This window comes from Ovis aries, chromosome 8, assembly GCF_016772045.2.
Source record: "Ovis aries strain OAR_USU_Benz2616 breed Rambouillet chromosome 8, ARS-UI_Ramb_v3.0, whole genome shotgun sequence".
NCBI classification, from domain to species: domain Eukaryota; kingdom Metazoa; phylum Chordata; class Mammalia; order Artiodactyla; family Bovidae; genus Ovis; species Ovis aries.
In genome coordinates this window covers 55,470,900-55,497,203 of record NC_056061.1, presented here as the reverse complement: position 1 = coordinate 55,497,203, position 26,304 = coordinate 55,470,900, and the positions used below count along the sequence as shown (strand labels likewise).

At 39.3% G+C, this 26,304-nt stretch overlaps 1 protein-coding gene across 1 annotated transcript in view; it reads left to right on the top strand.

Annotated features, from left to right (window-relative positions):
- Positions 1-10,369: 10,369 nt before the first annotated feature.
- Positions 10,370-26,304, top strand: part of TMEM244 (transmembrane protein 244) — a 39,654-nt gene continuing 23,719 nt past the window's right edge. Inside the window, exon 1 of the mRNA XM_012182858.5 lies at positions 10,370-10,610. Within this exon, the coding sequence (XP_012038248.1) occupies positions 10,578-10,610 (33 nt within the window). The 5' untranslated portion in view covers positions 10,370-10,577. The remainder of the gene's footprint in view (positions 10,611-26,304) is intronic.

Here is a 26,304-nt window from a genome sequence, read left to right as displayed (position 1 = left end):
CTGGGTTTGGTGGACGACATCTACTGAGTAAATGTATAAAGCTATTAGTGAATAATGTGTGATAAATATGCAAACTTATGAGCAGATTTTGGTTCCTAATATGTGTCAGGCACTGCGTTAAATGTTTCACATATTATGTTACATGTTTTCACTTTCATTACCCTTTTGTATACGTGCAGTCCTTTTTATAGTATTTCATACACACTTTACCTTTCTAATAACCCAATGTATTGGGGGGGTTGGGGGGAGACAATCATGAACAAAGGGAGTTTGTCAGCATTTAGAATCTCCTTGACATGATTTTCTTTTTTAAGGATGTAATCAGTTTTTGGTTTGCAGAAATAAAATCTGAGAACTACCCATTAACCAATGGCTTCCACTTCCCCAAGAGACACAGACAGGTTCCTGCTCTCAAAGAGCTTCATGCTTATGAGAAACTTGACAATCAACAACCAAAAGGAAAGTTAGTACAGAGCAATGACTTCCACGTAAGATGCAAAATAAGAGCAATGGCTGCTTTAGAGGACAGATAGCCTGAGATCTGAAAAAAAAGGGGGGGGGTTGAAAAGGAAAGGAAAATATTACAGGCAGCGGGAGCAGAGCATTAAGGTATCCCCTTGGCGTTTGGGGGACAAAATGAAGACCAATGGGCAGGAGAAGAGTACACAAGGATGGTGCAGGATGATGTCAGAGAGGCAGACTGGCCCAATCAGTGAGGCCTTTGTGCAACAGAGTAAGAAATCAGTCTTATTTCTAAAAAACAATTAAAAGCCAATGAGGATTTTAAGCCGATGATATATTTCTAAAGGATCCTTCTGGCCACTCTGTGGTATATGGGATACTCTATGGGGGCAGAACTCAAAGCAAGGGTTGTTAGGAGACTAATACAGCAGGATAGGGAGGAGTGATGATGCCTTGACTATGGCGCCTGTAACAGGGTGGAAAAGAAGTGGATATATACAAGGCATGCTTTGGAAGAAGATCGCAAGGAACTTGTTGATGGATTGCATGTGGGGGTCTACTGCTGCCTGCCAAACCTCAGCTGTTCTGGCACAGTCACCTTTCTGGCCCATACAGCACTGTTTGTACAATCATTTAAATCTTCACTAACCTTTACCTTATTATCTTATAAAATAAAAACTGGAAAAAATGAAAAAATGTTGGTGTTAGTGATAAAAAGCATGGATCTCTTTAATGTGACATCTTGAGACAGAGATGGATACCATTCGGCATGCTGAAAGCAACAAGTTTTAGCCTCAGTGGTTTCTCAATGAATTCTAAAGCAGTCAATGGTGTATTCAACACTGAGGAATACAAGAAAATTAAAGATTGAAGAAAATGGATTAATGTATTGTTGAATATTGTTTCTAAAGGAAAAGGTACACAGCTTCCCAGGTGGCTCGATGGTAAAGAATCCACCTGCAGGAGATGCCGGAGACACAGGTTTGATCTCTGGATTGGGAAGACCCTCTGGAGAAGGAAATGGCAACCCACTCTAGTATTCTTGCGTGGAGAATCCCATGGATAGAGGAGCTTGGTAGGCTATGTCCATGGGGTCGCAAAGAGTCAGAAATGACTGAGCAACTTCACTTCACTTTGATACCAGTCATGTTTTCATACTTTTAAATGTATACAGCCTTTTAATAAATATCACATCTCATTTACTATCACATTATATATACTGTCATACAGATGAAAGTGAAAGTGAAGTCGCTCAGTCGTGTCCAACTCTTTTCGACCCCGTGGACTGTAGCCCTCCAGGCTCCTCCATCCATGGGATTCTCCAGGCAAGAATACTGCAGTGGGTTGCCATTTCCTTCTCCAGGGGATCTTCCCGACCCAGGGATCGAACCCAGGTCTCCCGCATTGCAGGCAGATGCTTTAACCTCTGAGCCACCAGGGAAGCCCAATACATTTATTCAAATATTAAAACATACTGAGTTTCTGCCTTGTCCCAGACACCTTTCTATGTGCTTCAGTTACAGAAATGAATAAACTAGGTCAAATATAGTACTTGCCTTCAAGAAGCTTACAATGTATATGATAGAAACATAAGCACAACAGACAATCTCAATGCCAAGTGAAAGAGCTGTGATGGGCAATGTTCAGGTTGCCATAGGAACATACAGGTATAAGCACAAACTAATAAGAAGGTGGGCAACTTGGGGTGGGAGGTAGTACTGGAAAATCCCACTAGAGGAGGTGACTTTCAGGCTGAAACCCCAGTTTGAGTTGCATATGCTATGAAACTTGTTGGTAAGAACTGGTCACTGTCCTAAGAATGAGTCCAGTCATTCATTCAGCAGACACACCTCGATGTAGCATCTTTTCTTCTCCTAGTGTGGAACATGCCAGAAGTGTTCTAACATGATAAAGAGAAAAAAAATTGTATTCATTTTTAAAAACAGGCCCTGAAAAGAAAGTCAGCTGTCAAGGCCAAAGATGGAGGTGCAGATGAAGCAAACTGGTATAAAAAAATCCAAGGCTTTCAGCCAAGACATAGAAATCTCTGATGTATTGAAAAGTGGCATGTTGGGGTTCACAAAGGTTCTACTCTATAAGGCAGCTGAGCTCCCCTGTTGAGTTCCACATGGAAACACATAAAAGCTGACTGCAAAACAGACTCAGCAAGTACCAGAAATAGTAAAATGTACTTATTAGGTGAGAGAGATAAATCACCGCATGTCTGAAGAGGTACACTGATGTCCATTTGTGGTTTTGCTTTTGTTTTGTGAGAAAATATGAACAGCATATTAGGATGAACTTTGCATATTTTGACATTCATGAAGGGCTCACGCCTTCCTCTCTGGAAACAAAAGGGCTTTATCCCTTTCAGCTGGATACAATATTTTCTCTAAAGAAAGACTTAACAGAAACCCAGAATTTGTATCTTGGGTCTCTGTTACCGTCTTCTGAGCTAACTTTCGCATTGTGTGTCATTTCCAAGTTCCTCTTCCCTACATATGATATCATATTACTGGAGTTAAAAAGCCAGAGGGACTAAGTTTCAAGTATTTCAAATGTTATTTATACAACTAATTTAGTCTGCCTAAGTAATAATGTACACACCTAGAAGGATCTGCTCTGTAAATGACTCCTCAGTTCACCTTGGTTTCCACTTAAAAACTGCCCTTATGACTAGCTTATTAGTCAGAAAGTGAAGTGCTTACAGGAGCCTTTCTTCCGAGGAGCTAGCACCTATCTGCAAGGTAAGAAAAAGTGAGTTTACTTACCTGGGATCAAGAGCAAGTCTGAAGAAAGTCAAGGTTTCTAATGTCCTTGCTTGTTTCTATAGAGTAAGTTCAAATTTTAAGTCCATGGATTAAATACTACATCTTTTCAGATCTCCATATCCATAAATGCTCCCCTTCTTTAACTCTCTTTACAACCAAACAGTGACTATTTAGAAAATGTATGTCTTCATATAGTAGTTACTTTCTAAGCTATTACACAAGTGTAATTATTGAATAGGATCTCATATGAGTCCTGTATGAATGGGACGTTAGTATTTGATCCTCCGGAAAAAGGCATGGGGAAAAAATGTTACATGAAGAACTTTTCTGAGGCTGAAAAAATACTTAGCACAATGAAAACCATAAAACTGAGATTTTTAATGTATTTTCCTCATAAACATTTTGTTAATGACTTTGTAAATGCTTATAAAGTAACTCAAAGCTTGTTTTGACTTGTTAAAGTGCCAATGTCTGTCCAGATCTGACTCTATCTTACCTGATACTAACTAGAAGCACCAGAGCCACTTGCAGTAGTCTCAGCCCCAGACTTTGATCTTACTGACCTGCTGTGTAAGAAAAATACCAAAACAAACAAACAAACCAAAAGCTAGTAATATAATATAAATAGCCACACCCTGTGTTCTTCTTAAAATTATATTTTAGTTATTGTTGGTGTTGATCTTAATTTCCTTTAGGTGAGGAAGAAAAATGGCCAGCAAATAAAATGTTCCCTCCCAGCCTCAGCGTGTGTTCAGGCTGTATCTGTAGGGCCTACAGCATTTGTAGCTTGCAAAAATATTGCTCCTACTTGATTGAGATTTGTTCTCAAACACCCAAGAATTGGATACTACTTAGTGACTAAACCACCACCACCCATATTCTGATCTCTTAAAAAGCTGGTGCTTATCTGCAGAGCTTGCTAGCTGCTGTACAAGCAGTATTTCATGTCTTCATTAAATTACAATTAGGTCATTTTCTTTTTCATTTTTATTGTAGTGCAGTTTATAAAAGTGAAAGAATTTGGCACTGTTTTGTGTCCACCAAAGCACCTCAGATTATTTCTCAAATGTTTTTGGTTGGATAAAATCTCAAAGGTATCTTGCCAAGTGCCCTTTTCTCCATGACTTCCAAATCCATGTAAATTTCAGGGAAAATTTAATCCGTATGTTTCTGATTCATTCACTCTTAACTCATCATAATGTTGTTTTCAAAAAACAATTTTATGTCCAAGAAACCCTAGGGGCATTTTTTTTTTTAATAATCTGGTTTTGGTCAAATTTTCCCCCTGTTGGAGCATTGAAGTTGTGCATTTTCAAGTATTAAGCATTCAACTTGAACTTCCCCCCACCCCTAGTCCACTTCAAATTATTCTTATAGGAGGTAAGTTCCAATCAGAATACAGAGAATGTGAAATGAGTGCACATTTCTGCCAGCAGCTGCCTTGCCAGAACCGAGGCTGACTCAATCAGCCAGAGCCTGCTGAACAAAGCCAAGTTCACCCCTTAAGTCTCAGGCGAACTTCCCTCTGCTGAGTCACCCCTTAAAGAGCTGCACTTGTGGGTCTGAACCTGCCATTTTGTAAAAAGTGTGAGTTTAGGCAGATCTGAACCCTTTGGGAACAATGGAACATCACACTTGGTAACCATTATCTCTGGAAGTGGAAAAGGAAAAAGTCTTTCTGTGAATCATGTACTGTGTGTCTTCCACAGTGTTGTTTGTTTACTTCTTTACACACCATTGTAGGGGCATCAAGTCACACTATAGAGGACTTCAGGTTTCATGTGAAAAACATCAAAATATGTCAAGATGCCGAACACATTAACAAGTAAATAACAAACACATGTTTATGCATTGGCTTCTAGTTGAAGCAATCTGGTTGGCATTTTCTCAAAAGAGTTATTTAAATTTTAAATGGAACAACATCTCATTTAGATTTCTGCAAATATGCAAGGGCACAGAAGTGATTTATATGTACATGAAACTCTTCACTGAAGCACCTGGGTACTTGACAATAATTAAAATACAAAGTAGACTTATTAAGTTTTCCTTTTAACTTTCTACCTTTTGCTTCTTTACAGAGAGTGAAAGGAAGTTTCTAAGGTAGACTGCCAAGTACCTAGAGGTCCTTTATTCCTACTACCACATGCAACTTGTTCCTACATCTCTTTCTGCTGTATCCATTGAAAGCTATGCCTGATACTCCCTTATACACCCATCTATTTTCAAAATCAGTGTTTTTATTTCTTAAAGTATCCATCCCTTTTCCCTAGCTGCCAGAGACTGAACATTTATTTCACTTTAATGTCAGCAATATAATTAAGGAAACAGATGATAGAGAGTATAAAAATGATGGAAAGTGCTATCAATCAGAAATTTCCACAACACAATTTCAACCATGACCTACGTACGGATAATTCCCACACTTATGTTGTTGGCCTCAGACCCCTTTACTCCATCATCATTAATTGTCACTGAAGGATATGACTTACATAAAGGGTTCTCAAAGTTTGGTACCCAGAAACCCTTGGTTCATCCGCAACCTATGGAATCAGAAACTCTAGGAGTGGGTCCCAGCAATTTGTGTTCTGTTAGCAAGACTGCCAGAAGATTCTGATACTCACTTAATGTGTTAAACCCAACAGTGTGCTTCTCATTTCCTGTTTTCTTAACCTCACCATTTTTACTAATAGCATCACAATCACCTTCATTTGCTGCCATCAACATCTTGGAAGTCATTTTTACTTTTTCATTTTGCCTTCTTTTTCAGTCCCTTATCGTGAAAACAGCCCATTTTGTACCCAAGATATTTTTAAAAATCTATTCCTTCTCACTTATTCTAGGTCCACAAAAACCAAATCCCAAGCCTTCTCTAACAAGCCAACCGATACTCTCTCTGTAGTCTTTTATTCTATTCTGCTCTTAAAATGATTTTCCTTACATGATGATTTCATCTGTTAAACCACTACTCAAGAACAATGCTATTTTATTTTGAACCAAAAATAATTATCCGTCTTTCCAGGCATCCACCAATAAGCGGCATTCCACTGCCTTAGTCTCATTTATCAGTTTCTAGCAAAGCAGATCTCACTGGCTTGTTCTCACTGCCTTGTATTTTACATTTCTCTTATCTGGAATGCCCTTCCTCTCCTTCCACTCTGTGTTCTCTTCCTATCGGAAATCCAATTTGCATTCTTTGATTCAGGACTCTAACTTAATCATTCAATATTTATTTTTACCCTGTGATCATTGTATTAAATTTGCCCTAACTTGTACATTTCTTTTCCAGGCATTATTTCAAGCTGATACAATGGATATACTCTCCATTCTTTCCTATAACTTCTTCAAGTTATTCCACTGTGTAAGGCCCATTTCAGCCCCAGAACTGTGGTCAACTGACTTACAGGTAGGTAAGTAAAATGAAAGTGTTAGTTGCTCAGTCATGTCCAACTCTTTGCAACCCCAGGGACTATAGCCCACCAAGCTCCTCTGTCTATGGAATTCTCCAGGCAAGAATACTAGAGTGAGTAGCCATTCTCTTCTCCGGAGGATCTTCCCAACCCAGGGATCAAACCTGGGTCTTCCCACCCTGCAGGAAGATTCTTTACAATCTGAGCCACCAGGGAGGACTAAAGTGATATATTAAAACTCAAGTGTCCACATTTGCAGTTATCAGTAGCCCTGGCTTAAGCTCATGGGAAGGAATAAGAAAGTTGCCATCTAATAAGGGTTTAAATAAATATACATAACTACTCACTTATGCCAACTGTTTCTGATTCTGTGCCATTACTGTTTAGACGTACTGTCCCTTATTGTGATTTTATCTTTCAAGACACAATTTATTACTTCATAAATCTGAAACAATGAAATCAGTGTGTACTTATAAGTGTAGACATATATCTTCTCTTTAATATGGACTCAAACCTAAGGAAAACTCCATTAAGGTTATAAACAGAAAAAAATTCACCTCAATTTTGATTGGTATTTCCATGGCTCCCTGAAATAAAATAGAGCCTGCTTGTTCTTAATATATTTTATGGTTTAGTGATATCCTGTAGAGTACTTTATTTTAATTTCAAAAAGGCAGTGAACAACAGATGTGGTAGAAGGCCATGAAAAGGAGAAATGGGTTTTAAAAAAATCAGTTAAAACTAAAAATATACAGCATTGAGCTCCCAAAGCAAAGCCAACCGTAAAAGAGGAATAGAAAGCACTAGTGGGAACTGGTTTCATTCGGTCCTGGCACAGGAGGCAAAGAATTTTACTTTTTTACTTCTTACAGATAATTTGACTTTGTAAAAGAAGCATCTTTATCTTCATTACATCATTTTAAATTTTATTCTGAGTTCTATCTTCAATACCAATCTTCAGATTCTTATGATTACATTTGTACATGTCCATAATTTGTTAGCTATGAATCCCAAAATCTAAAATGTTCTGAAGGTTAATTATTTTTCTGACTCTTATGTGTGTGTTAGTCACTTAGTCCAACTCTTTGTGACCCCATGGACTGTAGCCCGCCAAGCTCCTCTGTCCATGGAATTCTCCAGGCAAAATTACTAGAGTGGATTGTCATTTCCTTCTCTAGGGGATCTTCCCAACTCAGGATTTGGGCCCAGATCTCCTGAATTGCAGGCAGATTCTTTACTACCTGAGCCACCTGACCTAAATTAATTTGGTGGCAAAACCTTACCTGAATTGACATAAAATTATTTACCATTTTTATGTATCTTCCTTGCAGTGAATATTCATACATTTTGCTGCTCAAACAATGCATTTGAATACAGAATGAAGTTCCATTCCTCTTGGGAGTGTGATGTAGTATGGATCCTATTATCTGTCTAAAATTCAAATTTTTTAAATTTGGAAACAGTTTGGCTCCAGAGATTTAGGATTGGTGATTGTGGACCTGAACTCATTTTCTCTTCTGGTTTTCTCAGGAAGAGGTTGGAAATTATTTATTATTATCTTGAGAATATCTCTTTAATACCTTTGTTTTTTAATGTCTCCACTATGAAGGAAGTAGCTAAATTAGGTTTTAACAAAGAAGGACTTTGGACTCAAGTTATACAAAAGGACTAAGAACATTTTAAAATATGATTGCAAGGAAAGTTCAAGAGGGAGGAGACATATGTATACCTATGGCTGATTCATGTTGATATTCAGCAGAAAACAAAATTCTGTAAAGCAATTATCCTTCAATTAAAAATAAATAAATTTTTAAAATATGATTGCATGTCAAGGGGCATAATTTTAGAATCCAAGAGTGTGAGGTTTTTCATATTTTATGTCTTAACTTCCATATGCGGGTGCTAATAAATAAATAAATATATATATGTGTACATGTACATATATACACGGGGCTTCCCAGGTGGTTCAGTGCTAAAAATTCTGCCTGCAATGCAGGAGATTTGGGTTTGATCCCTGATTTGGGAAGAGTCCCTGGAGAAGGAAATGGCAACCCACTCTAGTATTCTTGACTGGGAAATCCCATGGACAGAGAAGTCTAGCTGGCTATAGTCCATGAGGTCGCAAAAGAATCAGATGTGACTTAGCAACTAAACAACAATGCCAACACACACACACACACACACATACACACACACACATATATATAGTAGGTTCACATGCATATATTTTATCAATCTAATGGCAAACTTGAAACGCAGAATTAAAGCTATTGAATGTGTATATAATGTTAAATTCTTACAATAGATAATATTAGTAGTTCAAATAAAAGATACTTATTGTTGCAAATGCAACAAACCACACACACACATCCACACACTCCATTCAATGTACTCTACGGGTCACTTAATTTTTCTAGTATAATTATACAAAGTTAGTACTTTTCAATGTTTTATCCAGTGGGATGTTTGTAATAAAATTAGTATTGGCTCCCAATGTATAGTGCCAACTTCCTGAGGATTTGGGGTAGACACTATTGAATTAAATAATTCCAATGGAGTCTGAGTTGTCCACAAAACACTGAATGCGCTGGGACTACAGCAAGTGAGCACTTTGCTCTTCACTGGGCTATGACTTCCTGCCCTCTTTAGGGAGAAAGGCTGGCTAGTTGCTATTACAAATAAGGCAAAGCTCAGGATTCAAACAGTGAATCAACATTTACTGAATGTCCACCATGTGTCAAAATCTGAAGCAGACAATGGGAGCTGTTGCAAAATTACCAGCCAGCAAAAGAGCCTTTTTCAGAAGAACTCACAATATAATTACAGATGGAGGGCAACCACATATTAAAGGAATTATCTAAGGCATATTAATAAAAGAGCATTGATAGTGTCATTAAAACCCATTATGAAAATCAAGCTTAAAACATTTTGAGAAGAAAAATATCAAGTTCTGGGATTGCTAAAGACACTCTTTTCACCTTTACTAGAGACATACTTTAATGTGTGGGGATATATATATATATATATATATATATCTTAGTTGCAGGATCTTTAGTTGCAGCATTTGGGATCTAATTCCCTGATGAGGGATTGAACTTGGGCCCCGTGTTTTGGGAGCTTGAAGTCTTAGCCACTGGACTACTAGGGAAGTCCCAGGGATATATTGCATAATGTAATCTATATAGAGGCTAAGAAGATGTAATGGGAAAAGAATTACAGAACATAGTTGAACTCCCATCTACAAGTGAGCACCAATCAAAAAATGGGGGGAAGAAATGTGATAAATGCAGCATTGGTTCTAGAAAGACACAGAGTTCCCATCCTGATGGCATCCTGGCAGTCTTTGAAAACATTTCATTGACTGTATAAAAGCCATTATTTTAGGACATGAGACTCCTTCCACTCCAAACAGAAAGTCAGAATTTTTACACTGTTTTGTTATGATGTGAAAAGGACTAATGATTTCTTTCTCCATTTGTCTCTGATCTCTGCAAATGAAACAGAGAGGAGGTCATGCTTTAACATGAATGGCAGCAGCCTCCTTTAGAGACAACCTCAGGACTTCCTAACTGAAAAGCCAAGTCTCTAATTTAAGTAGGAGACAGTAATTACTCTTCCAGCCAGGGAGAATGTTAAGTCCCTGCCTATTTGTAGCCCTGTCTGAAAACAATCGGCTCATCTTCCAAACTTGACCAAACTACAAATGGTATGAGAACTCGGTCGCCTAATAAGGATGTTCATTTTGGCACTCAGCAGCTTATGCATGGCTCACAGATGGCTTCTGTCTCATTCTGTGTAATCCAATCATCCTGCACTACTGCGTCTCACAGTCTTCAGGAGTAATTTGCAAAGCTCGCTGTGACAATTGTCTCTTCTTCCAGATGTCGAGGATGTAAGGAGGGTGGCTTCCACCACTGCTTTGCCATAGGATGTGTACATGGCTCTCCAGGTCAGAGTGGCACCCAGCAAGGTAAAGAGAAATGACTTCTTTGCATTGCCTCTGAGTTACTGCCTAGCCCGGGGATAAGCAAATATGTTCTATAAATGGGCTCTCTGTCTGTAGGCAACTTGTTTCACTTTTGGCTGGGTACCATGCAGAAAACATTCTGCAGTACTCCTCGCATTGTGTGCTAATGGTGGCAATATAGAGGCACCCGGGCCCAAGAAAAGATTCAAAAAAACCTCCAAATAGTGGTTGTTTCAGCGGGATCATTTTACTCACAGACAGACTTTCTAGTATTAACACCTGCACTTCTGCTATCATCTTCTGAAATCATGACAGTTTGTCCTCAGTCTTTTTTTGGCTGGGGGTGGTTTTTATTTTTCCTACTTTTAAAGGATGTACAAGATTTTAAAGGCAAAGTACTAAAACATTTTTAAGCTGTAGGTTTGTTAATTTCTTTTTCCCTTGAGGCTGGTGTTAATAGCTGTGTTTTATTTCAGTATAAAAATATCCCTTTTTAAAAAATCAAAGTACCTAAAACAAGGAAATATGCAAAGCCTCAAAACAGCTGTGTAAATTCACGTAGGCTTCGGGGCTATAAACATTCAGCCTTAAGGGAATGACACTCTGGAAAGCCTGATTTTTACTTAAAATTTAAATTATGATTATGAATTAGTGCTACATTCATGTTAGTAAAATATCAGTGCTGTATGTACTTCCTTAAGTTTTTCCTGCTTACTGCCATCATCACAACATAGATCATAAGTAAGAAATGTTAAGCACGGCAACTAAGAAAAATTTTCTAGGTCAGTAAAAACAGTATTTTAGGCGAAATATTTTTTAGAAACACTTTTAAGAAGATTTTAAGCTATTCATAATTTGTGTATAGTTTTGGGTTTGAACTGGCAGTTATAACTGCGCTTGAGAAAAGAAAATTAGAAGACAATATCCTTCCCTTAAGTAGCTTAAAGAATGAAGACTCTATATTTAGTCTGGTCTTACACACACACACACACACACACACACACACATATACTCTTTCCAGTGGAAATATCTAGGTAACTCCTGCCAGGAGGAGGAGCTTTATAGAATCCCAGAGCTTTATATGTAGAATACCGTCTTAGAACATTAAACCAGTAGTGAATATGTTCAAGGGAGAGTTGTTGAAAATCTGAATTCTCATGATACATTCTTATAAATTATGAGCTAACTTTTCTTAAGTCCTTGCTCATTGTCAATATTATCAGCGCAGGAATTACTGATATGCTCATAAATTAATAGTAATAGCAAAAGTGACCTTCGTCTAAAGAGAATTCCAAAACTCAACAGACATTTATGGAGTGCATGTAATGTGCCAGGCATTGGGCTAATTAAATCCCCCCTATCTCTACACTTTAAATGAGAGAAAAGCTGACTCAAGGGAAAGAGTTATGGCCAAAGGCCATTTAATTAATTTGCTGTCTGGGGAAACAGCACAGGAACTGGGAAGAAAGCCCAGGTATGAGAACTGCTAAGTTGTTGTTCAGGATACAGTGCATTGTTTTTCAAAACTCCAGTGGAAGACTCATTTCAAAACTATATTCAACTAATGTAAAATTACCATTCTAAAACAAATACTGCATGTAAAAATCTCAGAGGCACAACACATGCTTGCATTTCCTTATGGCTGTTGAGCTCAACTGGAGAATTTCATCCCTATAGACATTTTCAGAGGGAACTACCATCAGCAGGGTCTGGTTCCTTTGTTATAATACCACAGGTAAGAGAGAAATTTTGTGACTTCTCTAGGAATTTTCCAAAGAACCAAACAGCAGGCATTCACATGGGAACAACATGTTATCTTGTGAGCATATAGAGTACCTAATGCTAGGAATCTTACTTGTGTTCTGAATGCAAACCCCCCATGAGATTTCACCTATCTTTTTACTGGTTTTTCCTGTGGTCATGTATGGATGTGAGAGTTGGACTGTGAAGAAGGCTGAGGGCCAAAGAATTGATGCTTTTGAACTGTGGTGTTGGAGAAGACTCTTGAGAGTCCCTTGGACTGAAAGGAGATCCAACCAGTCCATGCTGAAGGAGATCAGCCCTGGGATTTCTTTGGAAGGAATGATGCTAAACCTGAAACTCCAGTACTTTGGCCACCTTATGTGAAGAGTTGACTCATTGGAAAAGACTCTGATACTGGGAGGGATTGGGGGCAGGAGGAGAAGGGGACGACCCAGGATGAGATGGCTGGATGGCATCACTGACTCGATGGACGCGAGTCTGAGTGAACTCTGAGAGTTGGTGATGGACAGGGAGGCCTGGCATGCTGCGATTCATGGGGTTGCAAAGAGTCGGACACGACTGAGCGACTGAACTGAACTGAGAACAAAACACAGAGAGCAACTGGCCAAGGTTACGTACTTGCCAGTGAGAAACCAGAAAAGAACCCTGGTATTTTTGACCCTAGAGTCCACATTTTTAATAAACAGACACTTCCCACTGAAGTGGGCATTCATTGGTGTCCCCTCCTTCTCTTCATTCATTATTATTCAAAATATATTTCTTGAACACTTACCAAGGGCTAAGCAATATTTTGTGGCCGAAGAATCAAATGTGGTTAAATTAGTGTCTCTGTCTTTGAGAGTCTAGAGAAAACCGTCACCTCCATAAACAAGTATGCTATAACACATGTGATCAAATCTGTAAGACATATGCAAAATGCTGTGGATGTAAAGAAATAAGGAGGGATTGATTCTGTCCTTGAGTGGAGGGTGGAGTGTGAATATAATATGTGAGCAAGACTGGAAGAACATATAGATACTCGCTGTGAAAAGCTGTTAGTTGCTTGGAATATTCCACTTTGTAGAATCATATAATGTCTTCCAGTTTCCATAGAATAAATGGAGAAAGTTATTATAAAAGGACTAGGCTCAGTTTTCACAAAGGAACCCTCCTATATCTGCAGAGATAATATCCTCTCAGTTTACTTAAATTATTTCTGAGTATAGAAAAAGATGAAAAGCCACAAGATATTTTTATGAAACGAGAATTATATTGTCATCTAAACCTTATAAAGAAAGTGAAAGTGAAGTCGCTCAGTCCTGTCCCACTCAGTCCGACTCTTTGCGACCCCATGGACAGTCCTACAAGGCTCCTCCGTCCATGGAATTTTCCAGTGGGTTGCCATTTCCTTCTCCAGGGGATCTTCCCCACTCAGGGATCGAACCTGGTCTCCCGCATTGCAGGCAGACACTTTACCATCTGAGCCACCTGGGAAGCCTAGCAAAAAATAGAGATAGCAAAAAAATAAACTATAGATCAATCTCACTTATAAATATGGAAGTAAAAATCTAAATAACATACAAGCAAACAGAATCCAAGAACTCATCATAACAGTTAAACAGCATGACCAAGTGATACTTATCCCCAAAATGTACGAGGAAAATCAGAGATCATCTTCACAGATGTTAAAGTGGCCTTTGACAAAAATTAACAACCATTTCTAATAATCAAAACACTGAATAAAATAGGAACTGAACTAATTCTTCTTTGATGTTAATATATGACTATAACTAGACATACACACGTGCAAAATGCATGTGTGAGAATACTAGAGGCAGGATACCCACTAACTTCACTATTATTTAAAAATATATTAAAGGTGTCTGAGGAGGAGGAATGCGGGGCAGGGGGAGGCGAGGGCTGGGTGGGATCAGTGCACTGCGTTGCTAGTGACCCGAGCCCTGGGCCGAGACTGCTTTCCAGGCATCTATTAGGGTTCAGGCAAGGAAGCAGGGAGAAGAAAATAGGACCTACCTCTACGCCGGGACCCCCGCTTGACTGCCGGCTTTTTCTGCTCCGCACCAACCCTCCTTCCTCCGGGTGCCTGGAGGCGGTGCCCTGAGCCTTTCTTACACGGCGGGAAACTGAGTCTTGGAGCGCGGGTCAGCCGAGGTCACAACTGAAAGAAGGGGGAGTCCAAAAAGCTTGAAGGCCCCGCCCTGGTCCCGCCCAGTTCACAGGGTCAGCGGGCTGTAGGGAGCTGGACACCAGTGACTGGGTGGGCTTCAAGCAGCCAGCCACTGGGACTGCAGTCCAATTAGCCTCAGGGCTGGGTCGCCCTAGGACTTTTATCCTCTTGCTCTCTCTGCCCTAGAGTTCGGGGTGCCCAGAGGTGAGTCATTCTTGGAGCATTGTCCGTCATCCAGACCAGGCATTGTTTGGAGCACTTCTAATTTCTGGAACCCAGTAGGATGAGGTAAGGAAGGGTTTCCAGGCGCAAGAACTAGCATGTACACATGCTTGGATGTGGCAATGAACTAGGGAAGTTATGTTTTGTATTAATAATTGAGTTGCTTTACAATGCTGTGTTTTTACTGGACAACATGAATCAACCATATGTATGCATATATCCCCTCCCTCATGAGTCTCTCTCCCATTCCCCCATTTCACCCCTCTAGGTCATCACGGAGCACTGAGCTGGGTTCCCTGTGTTATACTGTAGCTTTCCGCTAGCTAGCTATTTTTCATACCTCCGTGCTAAGTCACTTCAGTCCTGTGCACTCTTTGCAACCCTATGGTCTGTAGCCCACCAGGCTCCTCTGTCCACAATTCTCCAGGCAAGAATACCAGAGTGGATTGCCATTTCCTACTCCAGGGGATCTTCCGGACCCAGGAATCAAACCCCCTTCTTTTACCTCTCCTGCATTGACAGGTGTGTTCTTTACCATTAGCACCATCTGGGAAACCCCAGTATTTCCTGGTGGCTCAGATGGTAAGAATCTGAGTGCAATGCAGAAAACTCAGGTTTGATCCTTGGATTGGGATGATTCCCTGAAAAAGGAAATGGTAACCCACTCCAGTATCCTTGCCTGGAGAATCCCATGGACAGAGGAGCCTGGTGGGCTGCAGTCCATGAGATTGCAAAGAGTCTGGCACAACTGAGCAATTAACACATCCACTCCAGTATAATTACGATTTTTTGTACTCATTAATATTTTCTATCAGTAAATAAATAATAATAAATAAAAATATAGTAGAGACACTAGTCAATGCAGAATAAACAACAGAGCTCCAAGAATTGGAATAGAAGTGAAACTATCTCTGTTTACAGGTGGTATTGCAGTATATTTGGAAAAATCCAAGAGAGATAATGAAAACACTAATATCATTTTTAAATTTCAGTAAAGTGATAGAATATTAAACTGAAAAAATCATAAGCCTTTTTATACACAAACAGTAGCTGATGACATGATGTAACAAATATAAAACTTCAGGTACCTTAATAGCAAAAAAAGAATTCGTTTAAGAATACCTAAACAGAAAATCACTGCAGAAGGTGACTGCAGCCATGAAATTAAAAGATGCTTACTCCTTGGAAGGAAAGTTATGACCAACCTAGATAGCATATTCAAAAGCAGAGACATTACTTTGCCAACAAAGGTCCATCTAGTCAAGGTTATGGTCTTTCCAATGGTCATGTATGGATGTGAGAGTTGGACTGTGAAGAAAGCTGAGCACCAAAGAATTGATGCTTTTGAACTGTGGTGTTGGAGAAGACTCTTGAGAGTCCCTTGGACTGCAAAGAGATCCAGCCAGTCCATTCTAAAGGCGATCAGTCCTGGGTGTTCTTTGGAAGGAATGATGCTAAAGCTGAAACTCCAGTACTTTGGCCACCTCATGCGAAGATTAACTCATTGGAAAAGACTCTGATGCTGGCAGGGATTGGGGGCAAGAGGTGAAGGGGACCACTGAGGATGAGATGGCTGGATGGCATCACCAACTGTATGGACATAACTTTGAGTGAACTCTGGGAGTTGGTGATGAACAGGGAGGCCTGGCGTGCTGTAGTTCATGGGATCGCAAAGAGTCGAACACGACTGAGTGACTGAACTGAACTGAATAAGAATAACAAAAATTTACTTTATGGAGCTGTTCAAATAAGTTTTTGAAGCTTATATGGAAAAAGAAACATAAAAATAGCCATGAGACTTCTAAAAAATGAACAATGAAGGATGACTTTTAAAACATACTACAGTTCAGTTCAGTTCAGTTCATTTCAGTCGCTCAGTCGTGTCTGACTCTTTGCGACCCCATGAACTGCAGCACGCCAGGCCTCCCTGTCCATCACCAACTCCCGGAGTTCACTCAGACTCACATCCATCGAGTCCGTGATGCCATCCAGCCATCTCATCCTCTGTAGCCCCCTTCTCTTCCTGCCCTCAATCCCTCCCAGCGTCAGAGTCTTTTCCAATGAGTCAACTCTTCGCATCAGGTGGCCAAAATACTGGAGTTTCAGGTTTAGCATCATTCCCTCCAAAGAAATCCCAGGCCTGATCTCCTTCAGAATGGACTGGTTGGATCTCCTTTCAGTCCAAGGGACTCTCAAGAGTCTTCTCCAACACCACAGTTCAAAAGCATCAATTCTTCAGCCTTCAGACTTCTTCACAGTCCAACTCTCACATCCATACATGACCACTGGAAAACCATAGCCTTGACTAGACGGACCTTAGTCAGCGAAGTAATGTCTCTGCTTTTGAATATGTTATCTATGTTGGTCATAACTTTTCTTCCAAGGAGTAAGCATCTTTTAATTTCATGGCTGCAGTCACCGTCTGCAGTGATTTTGGAGCCCAGAAAAATAAAGTCTGACACTGTCTCCACTGTTTCCCCATCTATTTGCCATGAAGTGATGGGACCAGATGCCATGATCTTCATTTTCTGAATGTTGAGCTTTAAGCCAACTTTTTCACTCTCCTCTTTCACTTTCATCAAGAGGCTTTTTAGTTCCTCTTCACTTTCTGCCATGAGAGTGGTATCAGCTGCATATCTGAGGTTATTGATATTTCTCCTGGCAATCTTGATTCCAGCTTGTGTTTCTTCTAGTCCAGCGTTTCTCATGATGTACTTACAAGACTTCTGTAATTAAAAGTGTGATATTAATTCTTGAATAGATAGAAAGAGAAAGTAGTAGGAGAGAATAGAAAGCTCACAAGCAGATGAAAAATCATATGGAAATATAGTAATGAAAAAGATAATATCTCTTTGGAATGTCAGATTATGAGGGAAAGCGAGTACAAAGAAAATGATGGGGATACATAAGATGAACATAGGAGATATCTTGTTGGTGCTCATATTTGGGACAATTTTAGCATCAACAACAAGTCATGGTATTAATGTATTTTAGCATATTGAATATAAAAAGAGCATGTTATCAACAATGGACAAATAAATAATATATACAGAAGTTCAGTGATAAGAAGGGAAACCTCTTTATAGATGAGCATATACTAATACGTAGAAGAAAAAATAAGATGAGAAAATCACCATTTGTAACACCCGTGTCAATAATTGATTCACACAAGGCATATCAGTGGTTGTGAAAAGCTAGTGGGTAAAAAGTTTTGAGGAAACAGGACATTCACATAATCTTAAGTACCACCTCACAGATTACTTATCAACTACAAAAGATAAACAGTGCAGTTAAAATAAGATGTGGTAGACATTGCCTTTATCAAGTGATCCAACTGACCACCACTAATAATGAAACAAGATGATATTATGTATATCCTCATGAGATACTCGGGGAAATGCACAATGTCACCTGTGTAGAATTCTTCCCCCAAACTCTAATCGTGAGGAAACTATCAGGCAAATTTAGAATATGACGCTAAAGAGATATGACCACCAAATGTAATGTATAAATTTAGCTGATTCTAGTTTCTTTAGATTTTAAGGACAATTGGAGAAGTTTCAGTGTGGACTCTATATGAATAATACTTTATATCTGTGTAAAATTTCTTCTGTATGATAATAATTTTGTGTTTATATATTATTAAAAAGTGTCCTTGCTCTTGTGAGAGTTTGCGGAAAAAACACTTAAATTCTTTGAAAATGTTGTTTCTGCCTTCTTCCACTGAGAAATAAATGTTAGGATTTCATTTACTCTTGCATATTAAACCTAGTCATCTTTTTTGCAAAGCTTTTATAGTTAAATTTTAAGCCATTTAAAGGGGAAAATGTGAATATTAATGTAAAAAAGATTTATTTTAGAAGTATGTTTTGTGTGAAACACAAAATACTTTGTTATAATACAGTTTGAGATCTGTATGCATAAATCAATGTTACGCTACATCCCAGCCAATGTTGTTTCAGTTCAGTTCAGTCGCTCAGTCATGTCCGACTTTTTGTGACCCCATGAATTGCAGCATGCCAGGCCTCCCTGTCCATCACTAACCCAGAGTTCACTCAAACTGACGTCCATCGAGCTGGTGATTCCATCCAGCCATTTCATCCTCTGTCGTCCCCTTTTCCTCCTGCCCCCAATCCCTCCCAGCATCAGAGTCTTTTCCAATGAGTCAGTTCTTCACATGAGGTGGCCAAAGTACTGGAGTTTCAGCTTTAGCATCATTCCTTCCAAAGAAATCCCAGGGCTGATCTCCTTTAGAATGGACGGGTTGGCTCTCCTTGCAGTCCAAGGGACTCTCAAGAGTCTTCTCCATCACTGCAGTTCAAAAGTATCAATTCTTCAGTGCTCAGCTTTCTTCATAGTCTAACTCTCACATCCATACATGACCACTGGAAAAACCATAGCTTTGACTAGATGGACCTTTGTTGGCAAAGTTGTCTCTGCTTTTTAATATACTGTCTAGTGTGGTCATAGATATTCTTCCAAGGAGCAAGCATCTTTTAATTTCATGGCTGCAGTCACCATCTGCAGGGATCTTGGAGCCCAAGAAAATAAAGCCTGTCACTGTTTCCACTGTTTCCCCATCTATTTGCCATGAAGTGATGGGACCAGATGCCATGATCTTAGTTTTCTGAATGTTGAGCTTTAAGCCAACTTTTTCACTCTCCTCTTTCACTTTCATCCAGAAGCTTTTTAGTTCCTGTTCACTTTTTGCCATAAGGTGGTGTCATCTGCGTATCTGAGGTTATTGATATTTCTCCTGGCAATCTTGATTCCAGCTTGTGCTTCTTCCAGCCCAGCATTTCTCATGATGTACTCTGCATATAAGTTAAATAAGCAGGGTGACAGTATACAGCCTTGATGTACCCCTTTTCCTATTAGCATGTGATATATCCCTATGAGGAATCCTCACTTGAAGAGGTTGTCATGCAGCTCAAAAATTGCTATTGAAACCAATAATAAGACTTTTTAATTAATATAAGTACAAGATATTCTTTCTACTGATGACTGTTGTCAAAATATGCAAGATTGAGCAGGCCTCGAAATCCTTGCGTTATCAGAATCCAGGAAGCTCAGTAACCTAATACCATCAGAGAAATACCCAAGATCTAGAACTCCATGTTCTTGTGTTGTACCCCTACTTCCTGGAGGAATTTGTCAATTGCTCTGGCCGGGGTGAGGGGGTAATCTGGCTTCAGGGTGTCACTGTGACTGCCTCAGAGTCAGCATGACAAACTCATAGGGTTTGTTTAATGTGCTAAGAGAGAGTGGAACTTCCCCAAGTTTTCAAAACAGGTTGTATAAATATTTTTTTGTTTGCTAATAAATGTCAGAATATTTGGCACAGTAGAACTTGCTATTATTATTGAGTAGGACTTGCTATTATTGTAACATACAGAAATCTGGCCTTTTTCCTTCATTAGAAATTTATGAAATATAGAAAAGGAAAACAGAATACCCATGATTTTCACATCTATAGACAAACACCATTAAGACATTCATGTTTTCTATCAGATTTATAATTTGTAGGTACTGAATTGAGGACATGGTATAGACTGAAAGCCCGCACTGACTTCCAATCTCTGGAAGCTACAGATGTTGACTAAAGGAATTGATAGCAATTAAATTGTTGTTGAGTAGCAGTTTAACTTAGGTTTGTTTGATTCATGAATTATGGATGATTCTCATTTTTTTGCTCCATGTTTTTGTTTTACAAGGTTTCCACAATGACTATTAGGTTGACACTCAGATTTGTTTATATTTTTACCTTTTGTACAACAGGCTGGTTCCAAATAGGAAAAAGAGTACATCAAGGCTGTATATTGTCACCCTACTTATTTAAACTATATGCAGAGTACATCATGAGAAACGCTGGGCTGGAGGAAGCAAAGGCTGGAATCATGATTGCCAGGAGAAACATCAATAACCTCAGATATGCAGATGACACCACCCTTATGGCAAAAAGAGAAGAGGAACTAAAGAGCCTCTTGATGAAAGTGAAAGAGGAGAGTGAAAACATTGGCTTAAAATTCAACATTCACAAAACTAAGATCATGGCATCCAGTCCCATCACTTCATGGCAAATAGACGGGGAAACAGTGTCAGACTTTATTTTTCTGGGCTCCAAAATCACTGCAGAAGTTGCTTGCAGCCATGAAATTAAAAGACGCGTACTCCTTAGAAGGAAAGTTATGACCAACCTGATAGCATATTCAAAAGCAGAGACATTACTTTGCCAACAAAGGTCCGTCTAGTCAAGGCTATGGTTTTCCAGTGGCCATGTATGGATGTGAGAGTTGGACTGTGAAGAAAACTGAGCGCCGAAGAATTGATGTTTTTGAACTGTGGTGTTGGAGAAGACTCTTGAGAGTCCCTTGGACTGCAAGGAGATCCAACCAGTCCATGCTGAAGGAGATCAGCCCTGGGATTTCTTTGGAGGGAATGATGCTGAAGCTGAAACTCCAGTACTTTGGCCACCTGATGCGAAGAGTTGACTCATTGGAAAAGACTCTGATACTGGGAGGGATTGGGGGCAGGAGAAGAAGGGGACGACGGAAGATGAGATGGCTGGATGGCATCACTGACTCGATGGAACTGAGTCTGAGTGAACTCCAGGAGTTGGTGATGGACAGGGAGGCCTGGTGTGCTGCGGTTCATGGGGGTCACAAAGAGTCGGACACGACTGAGCAACTGAACTGACTGAAGTACTTTGGGGACTGAATTAATGAATGTATATTATTTAAATCTCTAGAATTTAGAAAATCAAAGAGGCAACTGGGGCCTCTTTAGCACATTAGAACTTTTTGAACTTTAGAAGCTAGGAAAGAAATTGAGAAGACCTGAATTGACTGAAAACTACTAACCAGAATAGGAAAACAAGAGAATTTATTTTGTCTTCCCCTACCCCCTGGAACTACCTCAATCTAATATCCAACACTGTCATATAGTTTTTTAAAAGTTTATATACAGCCCTGTTTCCCAGATGTTTGTCTTACTAATAGTTTAACAGCAGACCTGCTATTAAGTACAGGTTGTTATTTGCTGTTAAATACAAATACACAGACCTGCTGGTTACTCTGCCACTTTCTGAGAAGTATTCTAGGTACTGTCCCTATTCAGTTCAGTTCAGTTCAGTTCAGTTCAGTTGCTCAGTTGTGTCTGACTCTAGGTCTCCCTGTCCATCACCAACTCCTGGAGTTTACTCAAACTCATCTCCATTGAGTTGGTGATGCCATCCAACCATCTTATCCACTGTCATCCCCTTCTCCTCCTGCCTTCAATCTTTCCTAGCACGAGGGCCTTTTCCAATGAGTCAGCTCTTCACATCAGGTGGCCAAAGTATTGGAGTTTCAACTTCAACATCCATCCTCCCAATGAATACTCAGGACTGATCTCCTTTAGGATGGACTGGTTGGATCTCCTTGCAATCCAAGAGACTCTCAAGAGTCTTCTCCAGAACCACAGTTCAAAAGCATCAATTCTTCAGCACTCAGCTTTCTTTATAGTCCAACTCTCAGATCCATACATGACTACTGGAAAAACCATAGCCTTGACTAGATGGACCTTTGTTAGCAAAGTAATGTCTCTACTTTTTAGTATGCTGTCTAGGTTGGTCATAACGTTCCTTCCAAGGAGTAAGTGTCTTTTAATTTCCTGACTGCAGTCACCATGTGCATTGATTTTGGAGCCCAAAAAGTTAAAAGTCACTGTTTCCACTGTTTCCCCATCCATTTGCTTGAAGTGATGGGACCAGATGCCATGATCTTAGTTTTCTGAATGTTGAGTGTTAAGCCAACTTCTTCACTCTCTCTTTCAATTTCATCAAGAGGCTCTTTAGTTCTTCTTCGCTTTCTGCCATAAGCGTAGTGTCATCTGCATATTGAGGTTGCTGTTGTTTCTCCTGGTAATCTTGATTCCAGCTTGTGCTTCATCCAGCCCAGCATTTCACATGATGTACTCTACATATAAGTTAAATACAGCCTTGACATACTCCTTTCCCAATTTGGAACCAGTCTGTTGTTCCATGTCCAGTTGTAACTGATGCTTCCTGACCTGCATACAGATTTCTCAAGAGGCAGGTTAGGTGGTCTGGTATTCCCATCTCTTTCAGAATTTTCCATAGTTTATTGTGATCCACACAGTCAAAGGCTTTGGCATAGTCAATAAAGCAGAAATAGATGTTTTTCTGGAACTCTCTTGCTTTTTCAATGATCTAACGGATGTTGGCAATTTGATCTCTGGATCCTCTGCCTTTTCTAAATCCAGCTTGAACATCTGGGAGTTCATGGTTCACGTATTACTGGAGATCAGGGGAGAAATAACTCCAGAAAGAATGAAGAGACAGAGCCAAAGAAAAACAACACCCAGTTGTGAATGTGACTGGTGATAGAAGCAAGCTCCAATGCTGTAAAGAGCAATGTTGCATAGGAACCTGGAATGTTAGGTCCGTGAATCAAGGCAAATTGGAAGTGACCAAACAGGAGATGGCAAGAGTGAGTGTTGACATTTTAGGAATCAGCGAACTAAAATGGACTGGAATGGGTGAATTGAACTCAGATGACCATTATATCTACTACTGTGGGCAAGAATCCCTTAGAAGAACAAGAGTCTGAAATGCAGTACTTGGATGCAATCTGCAAAATGACAGAATGATCTCTGTTCATTTCCAAGGCAAACCATTCCATATCACGGTAATCCAAGCCTATGCCCCAACCAGTAATGCTGAAGAAGCTGAAGTTGAATGGTTCTTTGAAGACCTACAAGACCTTTTGGAACTAACACCCCCAAAAGATGTCCTTTTCATTATAGGGGACCGGAATGCAGAAGTAGGAAGTCTAGAAACACCAGGAGTAACAGGCAAATTTGTCCTTGGAGTACAGAATAAAGCAAGGCAAAGGCTAATAGAGTTTTGCCAAGAAAACACACTGGTCCCTATTCATACAGTACCTTTTACATAGGTTGCCGTGTTTCGTATGAGGTGAACTCTATAACTGGAGACCCCTGTTTGATTTTGGAGAAGTTCATTTTCTGCAAAGACAGCCATTCACAGCCCAGCCAGCTGTTCATCAGCACCTTTTGATGACACTCTATCCAACCAGAGTGCCGCCACGTACCAGATAGTGATTGGCTTCTCGAATTGGATTCTCACTTTCACTCTGTGTCTCTCTCTTTTTCTTTTTGCATGAGCGAGAGTTAATTAGTTAAGAGTTAAAAGAAGGAACAGAGATAAACAGAGACCAGGAGAGTTTAGTCCTAAACATATAGTGGCTTTGCAGTGTCATTGTTTGTTTATCTTCTGAGTTGCTGCTGGTCCTAAATGGTGACAAAGTATAGTCGAGCAACTATTACAGTGGTTTTTTTGATTCTGAAATTTTTTCAGTTGTCATCATGATAGTTCTGTTCCCTACAACTAGAAAAAGAGCCTAATGAACATTTTGAAATTTGAAATATAATTTTAAATACTAGTCCTACAAATAGTATTTATACAGCTTGTTGTATCTGCCATAGTTGTTGACAAGATGAGTAGGTCGATGCTTTTTTTTTAGCTCTTCTAGTGGGGATGGAGATAATCACTTATCTACAGAATTTTAAATGCTCTTAAATGGCACCGTATAATTGTTGTCATTCAAGACTCAGTCTCTGAGTCTTGTTGACTCTTTTTGACCCCATGGACCACAGCACGCTGGGCTTCCCTGTTCATCACCACTCCTGGAGCTTGCTCAAATTCATGTCCGTTGAGTCTGTGATGCCATCCAACCATCTCATCCTCTGTCTCTCCCCCTTCTCCTCCTGCCCTCAATCTTTCCCAGCATCAGTCTTTTCCAGTAAATCAGCTGTTTGCACCAGGTGGCCAAAGCACTGGAGCCTCAGACCTTCCAGTGAATATTCAAGGTTGATTTCTTTTAGGATTGACTGGGAGAGTTGGAATTATCCTTCAAGATTAGGAATTCTTGATCTGGGATCCACAGTGGGCTTCTGAGATTCTGGACAATACTGAATTTGCACACAAGGTTTGTTGTGTGTATCCTTGAGCATGTCTATTTTTCCACATAGTTGATAGTTTACATTAGCTATTCCACAAGACAGTTAAGTACAGAAGGGTTAAAAACCTTACTGTCTAATTTTACAGATAAAAATATCACTCAGAGTAATTTACCCACAGTCTAGCAATCTGTAACTACTAGAGACTAGGTTTATTTCATTCTTTCATTAAAAATTTATAAAATACAGTAAAAATGAAAAAGAAGAAATGCTTTTAACATGTAAGGACAAACACCATTAAAAATTTTCTATTTCTTACCAGCAGTATACATTTGGGTTCAAAATAACACCCTTTGAAAATACATATTGATATATTGCTTTCTAATAGACTTGCACCAAATTCCACTCACATCAGCAGTCTAGAATAGTGAATATTTCATCACCAGAACTAGTTATTCTTTTTTTAAAAAAGAAAATATTTTGGCTATCTTGGTAAGAGTTCAATAGTGTCTCATTGCAGTGTGTGTTTATTATGAGTGAAGTAAAAAGTTTTATTTATTTATTTATTTATTTCTGTTGGAAATATGTCTCTTGTCTGTCTTGTCCATTTACATCAAGAACCCAGTTTTCTTAGCTGTCCATCCAATCTTGTTAAGAACTCCTGCCTCAGGAGAAAACTATAGGAGACAGCGAGGCTTCTGTTTATCTCCTGGATGTGTTCTTCCATTCTCAGTAGAGCTTTGCTTTGCAATCATCTGAGAGGTTTGTTAAAACGTAAATACCTGGGTCCTACCCAATGTCTACAGACTCCAAATATCTAGGTATGGGGTGTGAGAAATTTGTACTTTTAACATGCAAACACTTCATATTTCTTAAGAATAATAAAATTTGAGGACTGCTTAAAGGACAAGTAGGCTGATATTAAATATAAAGTGTGTGTACCATTATACTTCTTACTAAAAGTCTCTTTCTTTATGAAACCCAGGTTATCTCTCTTCTATGAGGTAATTTTGCCTTTATAAAGTTTAATTTCTGCTTCAGGGTTAATAAACTTGGTATAAAATTACAGATCTACCAATGACCAGCTTTGTAAATATCCTTAATTCCTATGAACTTCTCTTTATCTATAAAGAGGTGATTATAATCCTGGCTCATGTGTTTATTTTGAAGGGTGAGCTAATCTACACAAGTATACTGTAAATGGTCATATAAATGTTGGATATATTTTCTTGTTCTAATTATTTATCGTATGGTAATTTTGGCTGCCTCGCTTCCTTTGTAATGCCAGGAAGTCTGAAACAGCTTTGGGCACAGTATCAACACTCGATAATTATCTACGGATTGATTACCATCTCGAGGTACATCAAAGACTGCTAATACGAGGTGGTGTTCATTGTAGTCTGGGTTCTGACTAATCATAATGGATACTCCTTAAACAATTCCTGTGCAGACTGAAAGTCAGCCATGCTTCTATTAACCCTAAGACTGTAATGAGTCATTCAGTTCATTTCACTATGTGAAGGAACTATGTGAGTACCTACTATGTGCCAGGAACCACAGCAGACA